Here is a 21,679-nt window from a genome sequence, read left to right as displayed (position 1 = left end):
CAGGGTGAGACCAGAGAGGGCGTGAGGTCCAGAAGGGATCTCAGAGGTCCCTTTACGCACAAGGTTAGTGAGGTCCAGAGAGAGGCTGGGACATGCCTGGGGGTGCCTGGAAGGTAATGGACAAGCCTGGTTTGGGGAGGGGCTTCGGTGGCCTCAGCCCCTTCCTGTTGTTAGCATGAGCCGCAGGGTTCACTAGTCTATATTTTGGATGGGCTTGAAGTGTCATGCCTGTTGAGATTTATTTTATACAAAGTAAACTGGGCCGGGCGCGGTGGCTCACGCCTGTAATCCCAACACTTTGGGAGGCCGAGGCAGGTGGATCACTTGAGGTCAGGAGTTTGAGACCAGCCTGGCCAACATGGTGAAACTCCTGTCTCTACTAAAAATACAAAAATTAGCTGGATGTGGTGGTACATGCCTGTAATCCCAGCTACTCAGGAGACTGAGGCAAGCAAATCGCTTGAACCCAGGAGGCGGAGGTGCACTGCACTCTAGCCTGGGTGACAGAGTGAGAGAGTCTGTCTAAAAAAAAACGGGTAAACTGCCTTTTTTGGGCTGGCATTCTGGGCAGCCGGAGTAGGGGCTGGGGTGAGGGTCAGGAGATTCCTGTCCCACCCCTCTGGTAGCCATTCAGGCTCAGTCTGACCTCAGCTCTTCTGGACAAAAACAATCTGATTCTACTGCTGGTCCTCCTTACAGTCAGCCTCTCCATGTTGGCACCTCCCCCACTGCCAGCCTCAGTTGTCATCCCTGCACCATGTAGTCCCCCCTCCATCCCTGACAACCAGCATACGTTCCCTGCCATTTCCTTCCACAGGGTTTTCTTCAGGTCTCTACCCTAAGGCCCTCCCGCTCAGCCCTGCCTGAGTCTCTAACACCTGCATCCCTCCCTGCCTCACCTCACACACCAGTCAACAACCCTGGGTCCCCATGTGCTGGCTTCCCTCCCAGAAGTTTCTCCCAGGGACAGGGGTGGGGGTGGTGAGAGAGGCAGAAACGTCTAGAAAGGGCCTTGCTCTCTTCTCCTTTTAAAAACAGCTACACTTTGAGTGTAGACATAGCAGTTAGAACCTTCCAGAACTTCTCTGTGGTCTCAGGAGGGGACCAAACAGGCAAAGTCGCAGCAGAGGGGGAAGGGGCCGGAGGAGGCAGGTGGAGTCGGAGTCAGGCGCACAGGCTCTCTGGGTTCTCGGAAGACCCAGGTATGTTTCCATTCTTGCTGCCCACTTTTCCACACCCACACCCACACGCACACTCCCCCAGGCCTCCAGAGCTCGGCAGTGGTGATCAGGGAGGACTTCTTTGGGTAGGATGTTCATTTATTCAGCCCTTAATTCATTCACAGCTCTCGCTAGTGCCTCCTTGGTGGTAGGCCCTGTTCTGAACCCTGAGGACATGGAGAGGGGCCGGACCTCATCCCCATCTGAGGCTGATGAGGGCGGCTGCTGTGGACTCAGAGGAGCTCAGCTTGGGCAGATAAAGACCATTCATTCATTCACCAGTAAGTGCTCATCCAGCCTGCTGTGTGCTAGGCGCTGTCCCAGCAGAAAAGGAAGCGGGCAAGAATCCCTGCCCTTGTGGAGCAACTGGTGCTGGTGCAGTGTTCCCCTAGACCTGAGGCGAGTGCGCGGGCACACAGCCTGAGTTCTGAGGGCTTAAAAGAACTACCAGTTATCTTTCAGTAATTATTTAAACAACAACAAAACCCTCCACATTAGACAAGGAGAAGAAAGACAGCGATCATCCAGAATTTCATCATTTAGAAACAACATTTCTAACACCTTTTGGTGTTTGTGCTTCTTGCTGTGTGTGTGTGTGTGCATGTGTTTGTGTATTCAAGCACAATTGTGATTAAACTGTGTGTAAAATTTTGAATACTTTTTTTTTTTCTTCAGTATCTCCTATGCTATTAACTCATAGTATCTCGATTTGTTAATGATTGTCCCTCATGTGAGTGCCCTACAGTTTAACCAGCCCCTTCTTTGGTATTTACATTATTTCCAGGTGTTTGGTATTGTAAATAGTGCTGAAATGATTAGCTTTGGAGCTATCATGTCACTTCCTGAAGGCAGAGCCTGGACCCTGGGGGGCTCAGAGGTCCCAGGCTTGGCTCTCAGCCCCTCCCGTCTTCCCTGCACACCTTTCCGCTTCCTTCCTGCTCAGCTGCTTCCCTTCTTGCTCATGGGGGGGAGAAAGTTTCCTCTCCAGGTACGCTTATTTTTTTCTTTTTTTTTTCAGACGGAGTCTTGCTTTTGTTGCCCAGGCTGGAGTGCAATGGTGCGATCTGGGCTCACTGTAATCTTCATCTCCTGGGTTCAAGTGATTCTTGTGCCTCAGCCTCCCGAGTAGCTGGGACTACAGGTGTGCACCACCATGCCTGGCTAATTTTTGTATTTTTAATAGAGATGAGGATTTTACCATGTTGGTCAGGTTGGTCTCCAACTCCTGACCTCAGGTGAGCCGCCTGCCTCTGCCTCCCAAAGTGCTGGAATTACAGGCGTGAGCCACCACGCCCGGCCCCTCTAGGTACATTTCAATGTGGGTTGCTCCATTTATCTTTTGCTACATAACAAATCACACAAACACTTAGAGGCTCAAAACAACAACATTCATTTTGTTATTGACTGTGGTTTCCATGGGTCAGGAGTTTGGGAAGAGCTCCGCTGGGCAATTCTGGCTTAGGGTCTCTCAGATGGCTGCAGGTGGCACAAGGTAGGCTGGAGCATCTGGGTGCTTGGAGCAAGACCTGTTGATTTTATCTCTGAATCTGTCCAGTTTTCTCTTTCTGTCTCATTGCTACCTCCCTATTCTGGACCACCCTCATTTCTGACCCACATGAATAATACCAGCTAAACACACAGCACTTCCTGTGGTCCAGGTATTGTTCCAAGTTCTTTACATGTATAAAGTTGCTCATTTAATCCTCACAACAACCCAGAGAAGTAGATACTGTTGTAATCTCCACTTTACAGAAGGAAAACTGAGACCCTGAGAGGTTTCCCATCTAATGAATGACAGATCTAGGATTTGAACCCAGAGCAATCTAGTTGAATCTGCCTCCTAACTGGTCTCTTTGCTTCCACTCTGGTCTCTCTGCCCTTCCATTTGCCTCCCAGCAGCCCAAGTGAACATACTAAAGCATGACTGCGTTGTGTCAATCATCTGCTGAAACCCCACCAACATCTTGTCATGGTGACAGAGTAAGATCCACACCTCTGATCTGGCCTTCTGGTGACCAGGTCCTGCCCCCATGTCCCTGCTGCCCTTGTACCTTCAGTGATTCCCCTCTCATCCCCTAGAACTTTCCCATGGTAGGTTTGGGGTATTTTTTTGTTTTGTTTTGCTTTGTTTTTTGAGATTGAGTCTTGCTCTGTTGCCCAGGCTGGAGTGCAGTGGCATGATCTCGGCTCACTGCAACCTCTGCCTCCTGGGTACGAGTCATTCTTCTGCCTCAGAATCCCAAGTAGGTGGGATTACAGGTGTGTGCCACCATGCCTGGCTAATTTTTGTATTTTTAGTAGAGACGGGGTTTTGCCATGTTGGCCAGACTGGTCTCGAACTCCTGACCTCAGGTGATCCATCTGCCTCAGCCTCCCAAAGTGCTGGGATTACAGGCGTCTGGCCGGTAGGTTTGGTTTTGTTTCGTCTCAATTCAGCACGCCAGCCCTTGTCTCTTTTGGAGTTAGTACTGCTGCTGCTTCAACTCCTAGCCCAGATATCACTTTCTTGGGAAAGCCTTTGCTGACTCCTCAGGCTGGTGTGCCGCCTCCTGGGCTCTTGGAGCCCTCCACTTTACAGCATTTATTGTGAGAGTCACCGTATACTTGTTTGTATGATGCCTATCTTGCAGGGCTGCTGTGTTACCTGCTTGTAGGAATGCTCTATGTTCTGTTTGCGCTGTGATCTGTGTCCTGGTAACGAAAGGAGTTGTGTAATGCAAAGCCCCGCAGTTTCCCTGGCCAGAAGGGAAGCTTTATGTAGACAGGGTCCATTACCCGAATCTGCCCTATTCACCATATGTCTGATGGCCAACAGTGTCTGACACACAATAGGTGCCCAATAAATTCTGTTGAATATTCATAAGAAGAGCTAACGTGTATTACTAGGTGCCAGACACTACACTCACTTAATCCTCAGAACAACCCGATGGGGTGGGCACTGCTGTTATCCCATTTTACAGATGAAGAATGAGGGGAAGTTACTTGATTGATGCCCTCTAGCCGGTTCCAACCAAGGCGACTGGTTCACTAGGATAAAAAGTGAATGAAAGAAGAACCCCTAAATTCCAGCAGCTTCAAGTAACTCAGATGAGGGCTGTAAGGAAAACACAGACTAAAGTCATCCCAATAAAGCCTCTCTCAAATGATGGTGAGGATGTGTGGAAGGAAGGTGGTTTCCTCCGGCAGGGAGAGAAGAAGGAGAGAAAAGGCCCCTGGAGAGGAGATGGGTTACCTTGGTGGTCACTCTCCGCTTGGGCTCCAAGCCTGGCTTCCTACTTTCCTGACCACAGCTTCTGCCTCCCAGGCTCACTCTGCCATAATAGAGGCCTGAGGAAAGAGGTTGCGGGGGGGTGGTGGGGTGGGCAGGAGTGGAGTGGGATTCTCTTCCACATTCTGAGGTCATACCAGAGGCCTTTGTTCTTACCTACCTGGAGGCCTAAACTTTACCTTGTGCCTCTCCTGAAAAGAAGGAGGGCAGGAAAGCAGGTGTGCAGGAGAGGGAAAACAGAACCAGGGAAGTCAAAGGATTTGTCCAAGACACAGAGCCAGGTCCCTGGGAGCCTCTTAGCTCCCATTGGTGAGTGTATGTGTGTTGGGGGTAGAGGGGCAAAGATTATGTCTCCCTATTCCTCAGCTCCCATGGCCCCTCCTGTCTCCTCATCCCAGCCTCCTGTCCCACCAGAGGAAAAGGCCCCCATGAAGGCTTTTCAAATGGAACTGAAATGTGTCCCAGCGCCCAGTGGTCTGGGAGGCCAGGGTCATCTCTGTGCCGGCACTTCCTCTTCTGGGTTCCTTGGGTTTTGTAGCTGATTCTGGGCTTTCCAGAGGCTAGGATGAGTTTTACTCTACAATGTTTTTGAGTTTGTGCAGTGCTGGAGCCAGCCCAGCTGAGGTCAGGTCTGAGGGCTTTGGGAAGAGTCGCGTACTTGAGTGGGGTCTCGAAGGAGGAATCGGAGTTACCAGATGGAGCCCATATCCTCTTCCTCCGGGAGCGTTCAGCCCTTGCGGGTACAGAGCTGGGCAGGCCATGATGACTGATCCCTCCCCATCTCTGGTGGGACTACCCAGCCCCCGAAGCTTTCAGAGGCTCCAGTCTCAGGGCCACCATTCCAGCCACCTGCCCTCGGAGGCCTCAGCTTTTTCCCGCTTCCTTCCCCACAGGTCTCAGTCTGCTGGGGATTCTGTTTTGGTTGGAAGGAGGAGGCGGAGGAGTTTGCATGTCTGGCTCTTTCCTCCTTTCTTATTCCTCCTCCTTTCCTCCCGCTTGCCGATCAAGATGTTTCCTTCGCCAGCCTGGCTCCACTCCAGCCCCCTCCCCACCTTGGACAGGCAGCAGCCATCCTCTCTTGCCTGGGGCTTCTGTGGGCTGTGACTTCCCAGGGTGCGCCCTTAATGCCCCGTTGGCCAGTAGAGGGTCTGCAGGCAAATCCTTCAGGATGGTGGTGCCTCTCACCTCTTCTCTTCCTCCTCTGTTGAAGCCCAAATCTCCTGGGAGAAGAGGCTACAGGCCCTCTCCAGGGTTGCCTCCTGCTCTGCAGGGGACTTTGGGCTCATCCCTGTCCCCCTTGGGGCCTTGGTCTCCTGGGGAGTTCACAGCCAACTGGGCCTCTTGGCACAGAGGTACATAGCATGCCTTGTATTTGTTTAGTAGTTTTGTGCTGCTTTGCCAAGCATCTTTACTCCAGGCCTGGAGGCACTGAGAGGAGCTACCCTCCACCTACCACCTAGGCAGTGGCCTGGAATGTAGAATTTGAGTACTTCTAATTTTTCAAACCCCCAGGGGTCCCCCTGAGGACCCTCACGGTCCCTTTCCCTGTCTGCTCCTCCTGGCTTACAGAGCTTCACAGGGATGAAACCAACGTACATCCTGGCCTGACAGAGCCCAACCTTGGCCTTGTAGCCTTAGCACCTTGCACTGTGCCTGGGGCAGGGCAGATGCTTATTAAATTTTTGTGGAGTGAATGGCTGGAGGAGCAGCCAGGGAATCGCAGGGTGACCTGATGGAGCAGTGAGGGCAGACAAGGTGCTGAGGGAACACTTCTCAGAGCCCAACCGCATTTTGAAGGATGGGTGAATTGGACAGAGAGGCAGGGTGGGAAGGGCATTCCAGGCAGGAGCAGCCTGTGCAAAGTCTGAAACAGTGTGGTCAAATCTGGCACTTAGGACATGTGTGAGGAACCTCTCATCTGGGCATGGGCACGCTGGCCTGCTGGAGTGACACTAGCGATCGGCCCCCTCACCTGGTCCCAGGTCTCTGTGCTGTGGGCCTGGGCTTGGAGAGCAGGCAGGTAGTGGAAGGGGAGGATCCTGGGGGCTTGCCAGGGCTCCCCAGGGCTTGAGGCTGTGCTAATCCTTCCCTCCTGAGGCTTGGGCTCTGCTCCCCTGGGCGAGCAGGTTATGGAGTTTGAACCTGTTGGAGCCAGCTGTGGTTCAAGCAGGTTCTAGCTGCATAACACAGATAGAACCAGGTTCAGTTCTGGTCTCCATAATTTCCCGGCTGGGACCTAGGGTAAATTATTGACTTCTGTGTACTACAGTTGTTTCTGTAATAAAGATAATAGAACCTACCTGGCAAGATTGTTATGAAAATCAAACAAAAGTGTGTAAAGTTTTCCTTCTTCCTCCTTTCCTTCTGCCCCTCCTCCCATATGCTCCTCTCCTTCTTAGTAGGGCTGGGCATTTGAACTGAGGGCCTGACTGCTGTTTGAAGGATCCTGGACATCCTCAGCCCTGATAGCCCAGTTCTCAGTGTCTGTGGGCCACAGCATCAGCATCCCCTTTAGAAATGCAACATTTACGCCGGGTGCAGTGCTCACTCCTGTAATCGCAGTGCCAGTGCTTTGGGAGGCTGAGGTGGGAGGATCTTTTTTTTTTTTTTTTTTTTTTTTTTGAGACAGAGTCTCACTCTGTTGCCCAGGCTAGAGTGCAGTGGTGTGATTTCAGCTCACTGCCACCTCTGCCTCCCAGGTTCAAGCGATTCTCCTGCCTCAGCCTCCTGAATAGCTGGATTAAAGGTGCATGCCACCACGCCCTGCTAATTTTTGTATTTTTAGTAGAGATGGGGTTTCATCATGTTGGCCAGGCTGGTCTTGAACTTCTGACCTCAGGTGACCTGCCCACCTCGGCCTCCCAAAGTTCTGGGATTATAGGCATGAGCCACCATGCCCAGCCATGGGGAGATCTCTTGAGCCAGGAGTTCAGGACTAGCCTGGGCAACATAGTGAGACCTTGTCTCCACAAATAATAATAAAAAAATTAGCCAGGCATGTGTCTGTAGTCCCAGCTACGCAGGAGGCTGAGGCTGAAGGATTGTTTGAATCCAGGAGTTCGACGCTGCAGTAAGCTGTGATTGTGCTGTACTCCAGCCAAGGTAACAGAGTGAGACCTAATCTCTCTTTCTCAATCTCTCAAAAACCAAAAAAACAAAACAAAAAAACACACACTAGTGAGACATGCACATTTCCAGGCCTACATCACATCCACTGAATCAGAACTCTAGGACTGGGCCCCAGCAACCTGTTTTTAAACAAGTCCTTCTGGTGATTGTGACCCCAGCTCAAGCGTGATGCCCACTGCCTTAGGGGACATCAGCATCTCGGTGGGTGGAGCCTGGCTTTGACTTTGAGTCGCAACTCCACTTTGTCTTGACATCTGAGCACATTTCCAGTCTGCAATGGGCCCACAAATTATGTAGCTAGTCCTGGGCGCTGATTCCTGCCGTGACCCAGCCTAGGGGGTAACCTCCAGGAAGTCACTTCCCCCTTCAGAGTCTCGCTGTCCTCATCTGTACAGCAGGGTGATAATTCTCACTCTGCTGGGGCACTGGTGGGGGTTAAGTGTGATGCGTAGGCACAGCCCTTAGCACAGGGCCTGGCACGTGCGAGTGTGGAGTGACTCTGAGGCTGGATGCCAGTGCGGTGCACACCTCTGGGGATACCATGGCAGCAAAACAGACATGTCCTTGGCTTAATGGGGCTTATGGTCTGGAGCAGGTAGATAGACAGCAAGAGATGCACACTGTGAGATGTGCTTCCAAGGGAGAAATGCAGGCACAGGAGATTGTCTGATGGAGGGATCTGACCTAGTTGCAGCTCACTAAAGGCTTTGGAAGTGCCAAAGGAGCAAAACTCAGAGAAGGAGTGGCTGTGAACCAGGCATGGGGGTGGGGATGCCGTCGGGGGTTGTGGGGAGGCAGCAGCAGCACTGCCATGTGTTATTTTCACATAAATTAATAACCAGTCTCTGGGATAGGCTGATGGGAGGGGAGAGGAGCTGGAGGGAGGAGATGGGCCATGGGGCTAAGGGTGGGTGAGAGGCTGCCTTGGGGGCCTCATCTTCCTGGTCTGGGTTCCTTTCCTTCAAAAAGGCCCTAGACTGTAGCCATTTAGAATGGAAATGGGGCCCTCACCCAGAGGCCACCTGACACAGTGGAGGAGAATGACTTTGCCAGCTGGTGCCACAAGTTAAGTTGTTTTACCTCTGGAAGCCTTAGCTTCATGTAAGCAAAATGGGATTATTATTATTATTATTATTTTGAGATGGAGTCTTACTCTGTTGCCCAGGGCAGTGGCACGATTTCGGCTCACTGCAGCCTCCACCTACCGGGTTCAAACGATTCTTCTGCCTCAGTCTCCCAAGTAGCTGAGACTACAGGCGTGTGCCACCACACCTGCTAATTTTCGTATTGTTAGTAGAGATGGGGTTTCACCATATTGACCAGGCTGGTCTCGAACTCCTGACCTCATGATCTGTCCGCCTCAGCCTCCCAAAGTGCTGGGATTACAGGCGTGAGCCACTGCGCCTGTCCTATTATTATTATTTTTTTATTAAAATAAACAATTTTTAAGAGATAAGTCTCACTGTCTTGCCTAGGCTGGTCTTGACCTTCTGTCCTTAAATTATTCTCCTGCCTGTGTCTTCTGAGTTGCTGGGATTATAGGCACGAGCCATCATGCCTGGCAAAATGGGACCAGACTACTGCATAGCCCCTGTCGTTGTTCTGTTGTGGGGTTTAAGCAAGATGTTTCATGGGAGGTTCCCATGGCACCCACCCGCTGGAAGTGCTCATGAATAATCCATTCCTCTTTCCCCTCTGTTGGTTTGCAAGTGGGGAGCTCAGTTTTGGATTAGGAGTTCCTCTAGCCCAGGCTCACTTCCCTGGGGAAGTGCTGGCCCCTTCCTTTAATTGTAAGGAAAATGAGGCCGATCACCCCTTTTCTGTAGAAGACCAGAGGCGATAAGGACATAGCTAGCATTTTTATTTATTTATTTATTTTTTTGACAGAGTCTTGCTCTGTCACCCAGGCTGGAGTGCAATGGCACGATCTCGGCTCACTGCAACCTCTGCTTCCTGGGTTCAAGCAATTCTCCCACCTCAGCCTCCTGAGTAGCTGGGATTACAGGCACCCGCCATCATGCCTGTCTTAATTTTGTATTTTTGTAGAGATGGGGTTTCACCATGTCAGCCAGGCTGTTCTTGAACGCCTGATCTCAGATAATCTGCCTGCCTTGGCCTCCCGAAGTGCTGGGATTACAGGCGTGAGCCACTGCGCCCACCTGTAACCAGCTTTGAGGCCCAGAAGCAGTGGCTCCAGAGACAGCTGAGTGTCACCTCTCCAGGTGTCCTCTCTGTTGGGGTCCCACCTGGGGGTTAATTAAACCCACCCAGCTATATCATAGAGTGGGGGTGGGGTGGGTGTATTTTTCTCTAGTTTGGTTTTGAGGTCTCTCTCTGAGAATGGCTATAAATTCTAGCCCTGCTTGACGGAGTTCCAGGGCAGGTGGTTGTGGGGGTCCACAGTGTGCCTTTCATGAGATGCTTCTTTATCCTGGTGGATGGTCTGATGCCTAAGTATCCAGCCGTGACCAGGTGTCTCTCTCACAGGAAACTGACTTATAGTGGAAGGCGCCCTGTGGCTCTTTTCTGACCTGTGTTCAGTTTATTCCTACCAAGAAAACCACTCTCTAGGAGAGTGTGTGGTCAGGTGAGACACGGAGGAGGCAGCACAGCAAAACCCGGGAAATAACGGAAGCAGAATATTACTCACAGAGGGGAGGGCAGCGGGAGCTGCCTGGGACCCTGTGCTTAGCCAGCGAGTTGGAGCAAGAGGGAGATGGGAGGACCTGTGGGATGGAGGCTTTGTTGGGGTGCAGGATGTTACCCACGCAGGTTTCTGTGGGTAAATATAATTGGTGGGATTAGAGCAAGCAGGCATAAGGCATGGTGACTAAGGGGGGTCACTGTGGCAAATCTGTGCAGCTCATGTGGGTGTGTTGGGGGGTCAATGGGCGAGTTAGGTGGCATCTGTCTAGCTGTCCCATGGCGAGGTGGTGACCAGGAGGAGGTTGCATAAGGCAGATACCTGGATGGATTACATTGAAGAACCCAGAGGAGGCCGAGCACTGGAAGCTGTGTCAAGGGTGACTGAGCCCTACTTCTGGTACGAGAAAGTCTGACATATTCAGAATGGGTGCCCAAGCAACATGAAATTGTTAAAATTCACTACAGCGGGTAATCTCCCCCATCCAGCAGTGTGGGGTGGTGGTGGTGGTAGAAGCAGCACTAACTGGGACCCAGGTGTCCCAGTGCAGGCCCTGTTCTCTCAATGGAAAGAGCAGCTGTCATCTACCACGGGCCTCACTGTTCACTGGGCACTGAACTAGGTGCTCCACATGTATCAGTGAAGAAAGGCACTGTTGGCTGGGCGTGGTGGCTCACGCCTGCAATCCCAGAACTTTGGGAGGCCAAGGTGGGTGGATCACCTGAGGTCAGGAGTTTGAGACCAGCCTGGGCAACATGGCAAAACCCCGTCTCTATAAAAAATACAGAAACGAGCTGGGTGTGGTGGTGTGGTGCCTGCCTGTAGTCCCAGATACTTGGGAGGCTGAGGTGGGAGGATCACCTGAGCCTGGGGAGGTCAAGTCTGCAGTGAGCTGTGATGGTGCCACTTCACTCCAGGCTGGGCAACAAAGTTTTTTTTTTTTTTCAAAAAACAAACAAACAAAAAGGTGCTGTTGTTAGAGATGAGAGTTAGAGGTTCAGTTACCCAACTGGTGAGTGGCAGACCCCAAAGCCTTAACCATTGCTCTGACCTGACTCCCAGAGTGACACTGGGGCCCGTAGCAAGTCCTGCTCTTCTGTGGGCCTCATGTTGCCATGCGTGCTCTTAGGGGGACACCTTGTGTTCCCAAGCCCCCTCAGCTCCAGTGTCCTGGGGTCTGCATTTCTGGGGGGTGGGGGTGCATCCCTGGGAGCTGTACCACCATGCCCTGCTGCATCCAGTCTGCTGTTACCTTTACTAAGAAGATCACCAGCTGACTTGGGCCCTCTCAGCTCCAGCCTCCCAGGCCCCTTGCCATTGAGGGCTGACCTGTGGTCCCATCCCTTCCTTACCCACAATGGGGAGCAGAGGTGGCCAGGACCCATGGTTTCTCCACCCTGTGTTAGTGGGGCCCCAGGCTGGTGGGGCCGGAGTCCTGTGGGAGACCCTGAAGTAAGAAGGAAGTTGGTGGCTCCAGGGAACTGACCAAGGTCAGTGTGGCTAGAGGGTGTGTGGGGGCAGGGAGCATGGTGAGAGGGAGGCTGGGGGCTGGACAGAGGCTAGATTGTGAAGAGCTCTTGGGAGCCGTTAAGAATTTTTAGGCAGAGGAGGCACGTGATCAGGTTTGCATCTAGAATGACTGAGAAAATGCCTGCAACTGTTAAGGCAGTGTTAGGCACATAGGAAGCACTCAGTAGCCAGCAGGCCTGGCTGTGATGCTTTTTCTGTTGCTCATTATGAATACCCAGACTCCACTGCTTACTAGCTGGGAGAACTTGGGCCAGTCACTAACCCGGGGGACCCGCTTTCCTTACCAGTAATGCAGAAGGATAAGAAGTTTCCTCACAGGGGTTTTATCAGGATCCAAGTAGCTAAGTAGGGGATTTCATCTCATCTCAGTTAATCTGGCAAACACTCAGCCAGCCAATCCCAGCTGCACAGCCAGGGCCCTTCCTGTGTGTCACATGCCTCCCTGCTTCTTAGTCAGGACATGGCAGGACTTAGTCACAGGATCTGGAAGGGCCCAGCTGTAATAAGGCACAAAGCTTAACTTTCTCCAGTTCTCTCTTGTCTTCAGCCTTAGCCTACAGTGGCAGACCCCTGCCTCCTCCTCAGACTCTCCCCCTAGCCTGAAGCCCTGGCTGAGGGGCCCCCAACCTTAAGAGCCCATAGAGATTCCTGCAGGACCTAAGGAAGTTATTATTATAATTGTTATTATTTTTTGAGATGGAGTCACACTCTGTCGTGCAGGCTGGAACCTCCACCTGCCAGGTTTAAGCAATTCTCCTGCCTCAGCCTCCCATGTACCTGGGATTATAGACATAAGCCACAACGCCTGTAATTTTTGTATTTCTAGTAGAAACGGGGTTTCACCATGTTGGCCAGGTTGGTCTCAAACTCCTGACCTCAAGTGATCTGCCGGCCTTGGCCTCCCAAAGTGCTGGGATTACAGGTTTGAGCCACCACGCCTGGCCTGAGGGAGTTATGAGCCTTCTGTGAGCCTCAGTTTTCTGGTCCGCAGAATGGGAATGAGAATGCCTGTCGTATTAGTCTTTTATTACTCCTGTTACAAATTACCATATATTTAGTGACTTAAAACAACACAAATGTATTTTTTTACAGTTCTGGAGGTCCAAAGTCCTGAAATGGGTTGTCAGGGCTGTGTCCTCTGGAAACTCTAGTGGGGATCTGTTCCCTTGCCTCTGCTAGCTTCCAGAAGCTGTCTGCATGCCTTGGCTCCCAGCCCCATCCTCTAGCTTTGAAGCCAGCAGTGTAGATTTTCGTCTGTCTTTCAGTGCTTCCATCATCCCATCACCTTTACTCTCTCTGACCCTCCTGCCTCCCTCCTGTCAGGACCCTTGTGATGACATTGGGCCCACCCAGGTCATGCAGGATAATCTCTCCATCTCAAGGCCCTGAACAAAATCGCATTTGCAGAATCTCTTCTACCACATGACCTAACACAGCCACAGCTCTGGCGATTAGGATGTGGGCATCTCGGGGGGCTGTTACTCAGCCTACCACACACACCTTGCAGAGCAGTTGTGAGGATGACATGAAACAAGACAAGTGAAAGGCTCCCAGTGCCTGGGACAGGCTGTCAGTCCCCTTTCTCCTCTCCCGGGGCCTGTGTCTCCCCATCTGTAAGACGAGGTCCCTGGCAGTCCACACAGTCTGAGCCCACGTTCTTCCAGCATGCAGTACACACAGGCAGACTGTCCCTTCGGCGGCCAGGGGTTCCTAGGAAGTGGCAGACTTGAGCCCTGTCGCCGACGCCTCTTCTTCCCACTCCCTCCCAAGGGCAGGCCTGTTCTCAGTTCCCGTCGGTGCATTTCCCATCTTTCCCAGGGACAGCTGCTGGGAAAGGCTGAGCTCACCACTCCCCGGGGAGGGTGAGGGTGGAGGAAGGAGAAGGGAGAGGCCAGCAGCAGCCACTGCAAGAGATGGAGAGGAGAGGCTACGGAATGAGACTTGCAGTGGGAGAGGCTGAGGTGATCAGCACTCAGAGAAGGGGAAGAGGCTGGGCAGGGCCTCTCATCTAGAATGGTCAGCTTTTCCTCAGCCCCTTGGCCCAGGCCCTGCTGCTTGGTTCCTCTGCCGGCCACCCCCTCTCAGCCAGCCCCTTCTGACAGGCCCTGGTGCTGCAGGAGTGTGTGTGTATGTTGGGGATGAGAGGAGGGTGTCACAGGCCAGCAGGGGCCGAAGTGGGGCTCTGCCGCCGGACAGGGAGCCAGGAATCCCCCACTTCAGTGAGAAGAGGACCATTTCAGCCAGAGTCCACCCCTCACTTCCCTCTACTCAGAAATTAGTCACCATTTGCCCTGGGGCTCATCATCTGCCTTCACTGGACTTCACTTTTTTTGTTTGCCTGTGTGTGGCGGGGTGGAGGGCCGTGGGAGAGGCAGTTAACACCATTATGGGATTTGAGAGGGTGAAATGAGATTGTGATTTTGAACTGATTTTGAAATGTGCAGTCTGCTATATAAGGATGTGCATTCCATGCATAGCCTGTTCCTTTAACATTCTCTTCTGCAGTTTGACAGTCTGACAAACTCTTCATTGTGCTTCAAGTCCAGCTCAGATGTCGCCTGCTCTCTGTAACTTTGTCAACAGCCCCCTGCCCGTCCCAGAGAGAATGGAGCTGCTCCCTTCTTGGAATTGCTGTGGCTTCTTAATTTTTTTAATTTTTTTTAATTTTTTTTTTTTTTTTTAAGACGGAGTCTTGCTCTGTCACCCAGGCTGGAGTGCAGTGGCCGGATCTCAGCTCACTGCAAGCTGTGCCTCCCGGGTTTACGCCATTCTCCCGCCTCAGCCTCCCGAGTAGCTGGGATTGCAGGCGTCGCCACCACGCCCGGCTAATTTTTTGTATTTTTAGTAGAGACGGGGTTTCACCGTGTTAACCAGGATGGTCTCGATCTCCTGACCTCGTGATCCGACCGTCTCGGCCTCCCAAAGTGCTGGGATTACAGGCTTGAGCCACCGCGCCCGGCCAATTTTTTTAATTTTTATTTTTTCTTGAGACAGAGTTTCGCTCTTGTTGCCCAGGCTGGAGTGCAATGGCACCATCTCAGCTCACTGCAACCTCTGCCTACCAGGTTCAAGTGATTCTCCTGCCTCAGCCTCCCAAGTAGTTGGGACTACAGGCATGTGCCACCATGCCCAGCTAATTTTGTATTTTTGGTAGAGACGGGGTTTCACCATGTTGGTCAGGCTGGTCTTGAACTCCTGACCTCAGATGATCTGCCCGCCTCGACCTTTCAAAGTGCTGGGATTACAGGCATGAGCCACGGTGCCTGGCCCTGTGGCCTCTTTATAACCCTCTCATGGGGTGCCTTTGGTGGGCAGGGTATTGGTTTGGACATCTGTCTCCCCCACCCTGTGTGGGCAGTACATTTGTAACAGACGCCTCTGCTCCTTAAGGTCACTGTGGTTGTGGTGGGACACAGGCAGTGTGGCGAAGGCAGTTGGGGAGCCGGCCTCCTGGGGTCTGGCCTGTACAAAGTTGCCACATGTCAGTCCAGCCCTTAGAATTGTGCAGACTGCATGACTGACTCAATCAGATTCACACGAACCCGAGCTAAATTAAGCAGGGGACCAAATCATTCGGGTCCATCGCTCTCTGTGGCATGAATGCCTATGTCCACTGCCTCCTGCTGATAATCAGACAGCACAGGGGCCGCGTTGCTCATGAGGTTTCCTGATGAGGGTGAAATCTGAGCCAGGGACGGTGCTGAAGGAAAGGCCATCTAGGTCTTAAGGAAACACATTCCATAAGCTCATCCACCACGCTCCAACCCCCCTGCGAAGGCTGTGTCCCACTGCCTAGTGCCGGTTTGATACCCAGAGAGTATCAAATAAATGTTGGAAACAATGTAGCGTGGTGACCAAAGGCTCCTCCACTTCCTGCAGGTGTTCTTATATGCGATTCCTTACACCTTTTCCCCCTCCTAGACTTTAAGCCCCACAGAGGCAGGGCCCTGGATGGCCTTGTTCTCCTCGGTGTTCCCAGTGCCTCTCAGTGCACTCACCTACCTACGTTGAACCCAGGTTACATGCCAGGCACATACAGACATCAGCCTTTCATCCCTCTCAACACCTTGGAGCAGGCTGTGTTGCCCTGTTATCCAGGTGAGGACAGGGAAGGTAAGATGCCGTGTCCAAACACAGCCATTAAATACCAGAAGAGAGAGCAAGACCCTGTTCCCAATTGCTCCCCACATCCATTTCCATTTGTGCAGTTCTCCCTGAGGTTTGGGATCAGATGGCCTGAGCTTCTAGGTTGCAGCAGGCAGAGCTGGCTCTGGGGAGGTCATTCCAGATAGATTGGTGGCTAAGAAGAGGGCCAGCACCGTTCCTTCTGTGGGCTTCTTAGCACCCATCCTGAAGCCATAAAAGGGAACTGGTTTGAGGAGCAGGTGGAAGGTTTGGGGGTTGCATATTACCAAGTCCCAGTGTGTGTCTGGGGAAAGGTCTGGAGATGCTCTAGAATGCTCCTCCCCTGCTCCCTGCCTCACTGAGGCACAGCTGCTCTTGGTTGGCTTTGCTGTGCCCACCTTATCTGCAAGCCTGTGTGTTCCTGGAAGTAATGGAAATGCATTTATTTAAAATGCTCCATAATTCAGCCTTGTCCTAGTATCAGGCCTTTGTCTCTGCTCAGCACTCTGGTCTCCCCAGGACTCCTCATGTACCCATTATCTCCTCTCAGCTATCTAGGCTCCTGTGAGGTAATGTGACCCCCCCGTGAGAGCCTGTAAGCCAGCTGAAGCCAAGAAAGACAAGGACCTGCCCAAGGCCACCAGTGGGTCTGCTTGCTGTGGTGGGGGTTTGTATTCGTACCATTCACAGAGCTCCAACTCTGTGCCAGGGCCTCATTTCCCTCAAGACAGCTGTGGAGCAGGGTGATGAGGCTATAGGCCTGCCTGACCCTAAGCTTGTGCCCTTAACTCCTTTATGATGCACCTTCTCTGTGCCAAGCACAGGCCTTGCCCTGGAGGAGTTCCCATTCTGGGGGGCAAGTTCTCAAATGAATGATGCCCACTAAGGCAGGGTCGTGTCCTCAGAGAGGCCTGGCAAAGCTCCCTGAGGGATCAGGGCTTAAGCCCTCTCCTCCAGGGGTCCCTGCAATGTGGGGTCAGGCCCACCAGGCAGACTGCCTGAGCACTTTGATGCTGGCTGTGCCCATTTGTGGGCCTCTGGCCTCCCCAGGCCACCTTCTAAGAGCACAGGGAGCTGTGTGGGCAGGAAAAGGAGCAGAGGCTTTGGGGCCACCAGGCGGGCATTGCCTCCCCTGAACTAGGTAACTTATCTCTTCCCCCTCCCTCGCCTCTAGTTTCCAATTCTGTAAAAAGAGGATACTGGCTTTTTCTCCGTGAGTTATCCTTGAGATTAAACATAAATATATAAAGTACCTAGCACATGACAAATTAATAAATTGTATGTCTTAAAATAATCACTGGGCACGATGGCATGTACCTGTAGTTGCAGCTACTCAGGACGCTGAGGTGGGAGGCTCACTTGCGCCCAGGAGATGAAGACAATATAGTGAGACTCTTCCTCCAAAAAAAATGTTATCGTAGGGCTATTTTTTTTTTTTTTTTGAGATGGAGTCTCACTCTGTCGCCAAGGCTAGAGTGCAGTGGTGTGATCTTGGCTCACTGCAACCTCCGTCTCCCGGGTTAAAGCAGTTCTCCTGCCTCAGCCTCCCAAATAGCTGGCATTATAGGTGTGTGCCACCACGCCCAGCTAATTTTTTTATTTTTAGTAGAGACGGGGTTTCACCATGTTGGCCAGGCTGGTCTTGAATTCCTGACCTCAAGTGATCCACCTGCCTCGGCCTCCCTCAGTGCTGGGATTAACAGGCATGAGCTACTGTGCCTGGCCAAATTTTTAAATAAGAAAATATATCCAGATTGTTACCAAAATCCAGTCAGATTGCTTTTCAGTGAACAGGCATTCAGCAAATATTTACTTAGTGCTGTCTCTGGGCTCACTTGGGCCTTGGTCATAGGGCCTGGTTTCAAATGCTGGCTCAGCGACTCCCTGGCTCTATTCAGTGGCCTGAGCACCTGGGCCTTGGTTTCTGCCTCTTGTTCATGGTCCCTGGGGCCTCTGGTGAGACTGAGCTCATAAAGTGTCGGCAAAGTACTTTGTGGATCGATGCTAACTAATAGCGGTTCCCTGGAGCTGCCGTGAGTAGGAAAGACGACTGCGGAGGTTGCTTGGACCAGGCTCAGGGCCGGCACCCAGGGAGGGCTAGTGTTTTCCTCACAGTGGGACTAAGGAAGGGCCTGCTATCCCCTGTCCCTGATGCTTTATTCCACTTTAGCCAGGAGTGGGTGCTGATAAAGTTTGATGATGGGGATGGTGCTATCCGTGGCCATGGGGTAAGAGACTTGCCCAGTTAGTGGCAGAGCCAGGTGTGGATACTCATCTGGGTCACATCCAGCCAGAGCTGGGGCCATGGTCTATCCTGGGATCCTCTTGTCAGGGATCCCCCTCTTGCCCCCTTGCTGTCTCTCCAGAGAGTGCTGGCCTCTGCCCAGACACACAGCTGTCATAAATATGGCATGGTGGCTTCAGTTCAATGGAGAGCATAAATGGGGAATTGGAGTGGGACCCTGGGCAGGGGAGGGTGTGAGCAAGACTCCCTGTCAGTTCTGCTCCAGAGGGAAGCCCTTCCCCATGTGTTAGACTGAGCTGAAGTCTGTCCTGGGAACTTCTGGGGAGAGGGAGCAGATGGGGATCATGCCCTCTGGGAGCTCCTGGTGTGATGGAGGAGGCATGGCCCTGACCTCCAGGACACTCCTGTCTGATGGGGCAATGTGGCTTCTGTTTTCTGGGACTCCCTGTGTAACAGAGGGGACACAGTCCTCTTGTCCTCTAGGAGCTGTGTGTCTGAGGAATGAGGCATGGTCTCCATCCTGCAGGAGCCTCCAATCTGATGGGGGAGCTGTGGCCACTTCCCTTGGAGAGATTCCCTATTTGAGAGAGGAGCCCTGACCTCTGTCCTCAGGAAGGACCCCTGTCTGATGGAGGCTCACTCAAGAAACCCCATTTATGGCCTTCACCTTTGACCCCTTCCCCTACCTGATTCATGGGGAGGCCAGGTCCCACAGGCAGCAGCTATGCACGGAGCTGGGCAGTTATGAACTTGGCTGCTGTGGGGCAGGGAGGAAGGGAAGACAGGAGACTCCTTACAGGAGACTGTAAGGAGGCCCCCTGTTTTAAGTGAGGGTGACATAGAAGCCTTCCTGGTGAAGGTGTCTGTCTGGGATCCTCTGATGGACAGGAGATGCCTGGCTGTGATAAGTACCCACTGCGGATAAGGGGTAAGGGCTCCCCTAGGCTGGAAGGGAAACTTGATGGGTCACTCTGGTGAGCCCCTGTCTTCATGCAGGCTGGACTGCTGGAATGGAAAGTGGTCTAGGGAGACCCTCACCATCCTTGGGGAGACCCTCACCCGCTGCCCATCTGTGTACAGGCAGAGTGCTGCCAGCCCGGGGACATCCGCCCTACATGGCTTGAGAAGCCCGGAGGAGGAGAGGAAACAGGACGCGTATCAGGAACGCCTTTTCCTTTTCTTTGTAACTAACCCCTCGCTTGGGGCTGGTGAGAGCTGAGCCTGCGGGGCTGGCTCTGGCCTGGCGGCTGCTGCCTGCGGCCCCCAGCTCAGGCTCCCTCCACCTCACAGTCCACGACTTCGGTGCTGCTCCTGGGCTGGCCTCTTCACTCCACTGAATCTCTGGGCTCTCATCTGTAAAATGGGGTAAGACTTTCTATCAGCCTTACCAGGAAGTTTGCTTTTCCTCTCTTTCTGGGATTTACATGATTTCTTCCTCTCTCCATGGGATGTGCATTGAATGCTTCCTGTGCACCAGCCTCTGGCATAGGTGGGGATGGAGAACACGGGGAGGAACAGTGTGGGGCAGAGAGGGGGAAAGCCTGTTTAGGACTTGTCTAAGGAGTTGGGGGACATCAAGTAGAGATGTCTGAAGGCTGATGGGTGTGGGGTCAGAGAGGGTCTGGCTGGAGACGAGGTTTGGACTTACTAGCATCTGGTGGCAGCTGAAGTGGTCAGGTGGGTGGAGTTGCCCAGGGAACTCCTTGTCATGGGATCTGGGAAGAGGCCAAGGTCAGACTCAGCTCTGGAGTCTCCCGAGAGCTGGACACAGAGCAGGGATGGGGAGCCATGTGGCCAGGGCCTCCAGCAGGACTGAAATGGGATCAGTGCGTTTGGTGCTTCCTGTGGGAGTTGTGACTTTTGCCTTTGCAGTGTGCTGTCGGGGTGTGTGGGGAAGGGTGGATCACAGAGGATGAGGAGGGAGTAAAGGTGAAGGTGCTCAGACATCAAGGAATTTGATCAGTCAGGTTGTCATTCTTTTGCTTGTTTTTCTCATTATTCAAATTATTCCCCTGCTGACTGAAGGGCTACTGTGGGGTGCATGTGTAGTCGGTTATATGCTGTGTGTATGTTGTATATGTGGGGGTTTGTAGACAAGATGTGTGTAGGGAGTGTGATGCATGTGTGTATGTGTTTAGTATTTGTGTGTGTCTTTCTGTGCATGGTGTGTAGAGTGTGTGCACATGACCACATTCAGATCCTTGATCCACACAGCAGGCTGGTGCTGAGTCGTCTGCCTGGGCTGGAAACTGGGAAGGATTCATTAAGCTTGTGAATTTCTCTTCTCTACTTAGGGTTACACCCAATAGTGTGCTGGTAACAACTGGCCCTCCAGAAAAAAAGGAGGGTGGGGGATTTTAGCATCTGCCAATTTCTATGATGTAAATTCTCTGACTTCAGATTTCACTCTTACCAACGTGAAGTCATTGAATGTGCAGTTGGGAAGAGATGAACAGCAGACACCATTGTATAGCATTTCCATCATACAGGTGTAGTAGGCATAAATACCCTTGAGGGTATGATAGTGACAACAGTAAAATAATTAGTAAGTAATCAGTTTTGAAAATGCATTCCTATGCTGGGCGCGGTAGCTCAAGCCTGTAATCCCAGCACTTTGGGAGGCCGAGATGGGTGGATCACGAGGTCAGGAGATCGAGACCATCCTGGCTAACACGTTGAAACCCCATCTCTACTAAAAAAAATACAAAAAAAACCTAGCCGGGCGATGTGGCGGGCATCTGTAGTCCCTGCTACTCGGGAGGCTGAGGCAGGAGAATGGTGTAAGCCCGGGAGGCGGAGCTTGCAGTGAGCTGAGATCTGGCCACTGCACTCCAGTCTGGGCGACAGAGCCAGACTCTGTCTCAAACAAAAACAAAAACAAACAAACAAACAAACAAAAAAAAGAAAATGCATTCCTGGGCCAGCCATGGTTTCTCATGCCTGTAATTCCAGCACTCTGGGAGGCCGAAGTGAGAGGATCACTTGAAGTCAGGAGTTCAAGACTAGCCTGGCCAACATGGTGAAACTCCATCTCTACCAAAAAAAAAAAAAAATACAAAAATTGGCTGGGTGTGGTGGCGCACACCTGTAATCCCAGCTACTTGGGAGGCTGAGGCATGAGAATTGCATGAGCCCAGGAGGTGGAGGTTGCAGTGAGCCGAGATCACATCACTGCATTCCAAATTCTAGCCTGGGCAACAGAGCAAGACTCTGTCTCAAAAAAAAAAAAAAAAAAGAAAAGAAAAGAAAATGCATTCCTTTTGCTTTTAATAGAGTTTATTTAGTTGTAACTTCACATTAGGATTTCTATTATTCTTTTTTTTAAACTTTTTTTTCTCTTTTTTTAAAGACAGGTCTCACTATGTTGCCCAGCCTGGTCTCAAACTCCTGGGCTCAAGCGATCCTCCCACCGCAGCCTCCCAGAGTGCTGGGATTGCAGGCATGAGCCACTGCTCCAAGCAGGGTTTCTCAGCATCAGCACTATAACATTTTGGGCTGGAGATCCTTTGCTGGGGGGT

General features: G+C 52.1%; 1 protein-coding gene across 9 annotated transcripts in view; it reads left to right on the top strand.

Annotated features, from left to right (window-relative positions):
- Positions 1 to 21,679, top strand: part of ARRB1 (arrestin beta 1) — a 98,273-nt gene that overhangs the window by 28,856 nt on the left and 47,738 nt on the right. The window contains exon 1 of one of the 9 annotated variants that reach the window (XM_033206509.1): positions 19,360 to 19,526. The exons of the other annotated variants lie outside the window; for them this stretch is intronic. Within the exon in view, the coding sequence (XP_033062400.1) occupies positions 19,522 to 19,526 (5 nt within the window). The 5' untranslated portion in view covers positions 19,360 to 19,521. Of the gene's footprint in view, positions 1 to 19,359; positions 19,527 to 21,679 lie in introns of those variants that run through there. 9 annotated transcript variants of the gene reach the window in all.

The sequence above is a fragment of the Trachypithecus francoisi genome, unplaced genomic scaffold (assembly GCF_009764315.1).
Source record: "Trachypithecus francoisi isolate TF-2019V2 unplaced genomic scaffold, Tfra_2.0 Lachesis_group8, whole genome shotgun sequence".
Classification (NCBI taxonomy): Eukaryota; Metazoa; Chordata; class Mammalia; order Primates; family Cercopithecidae; genus Trachypithecus; species Trachypithecus francoisi.
This window is presented reverse-complemented; position numbering and strand designations above follow the sequence as displayed.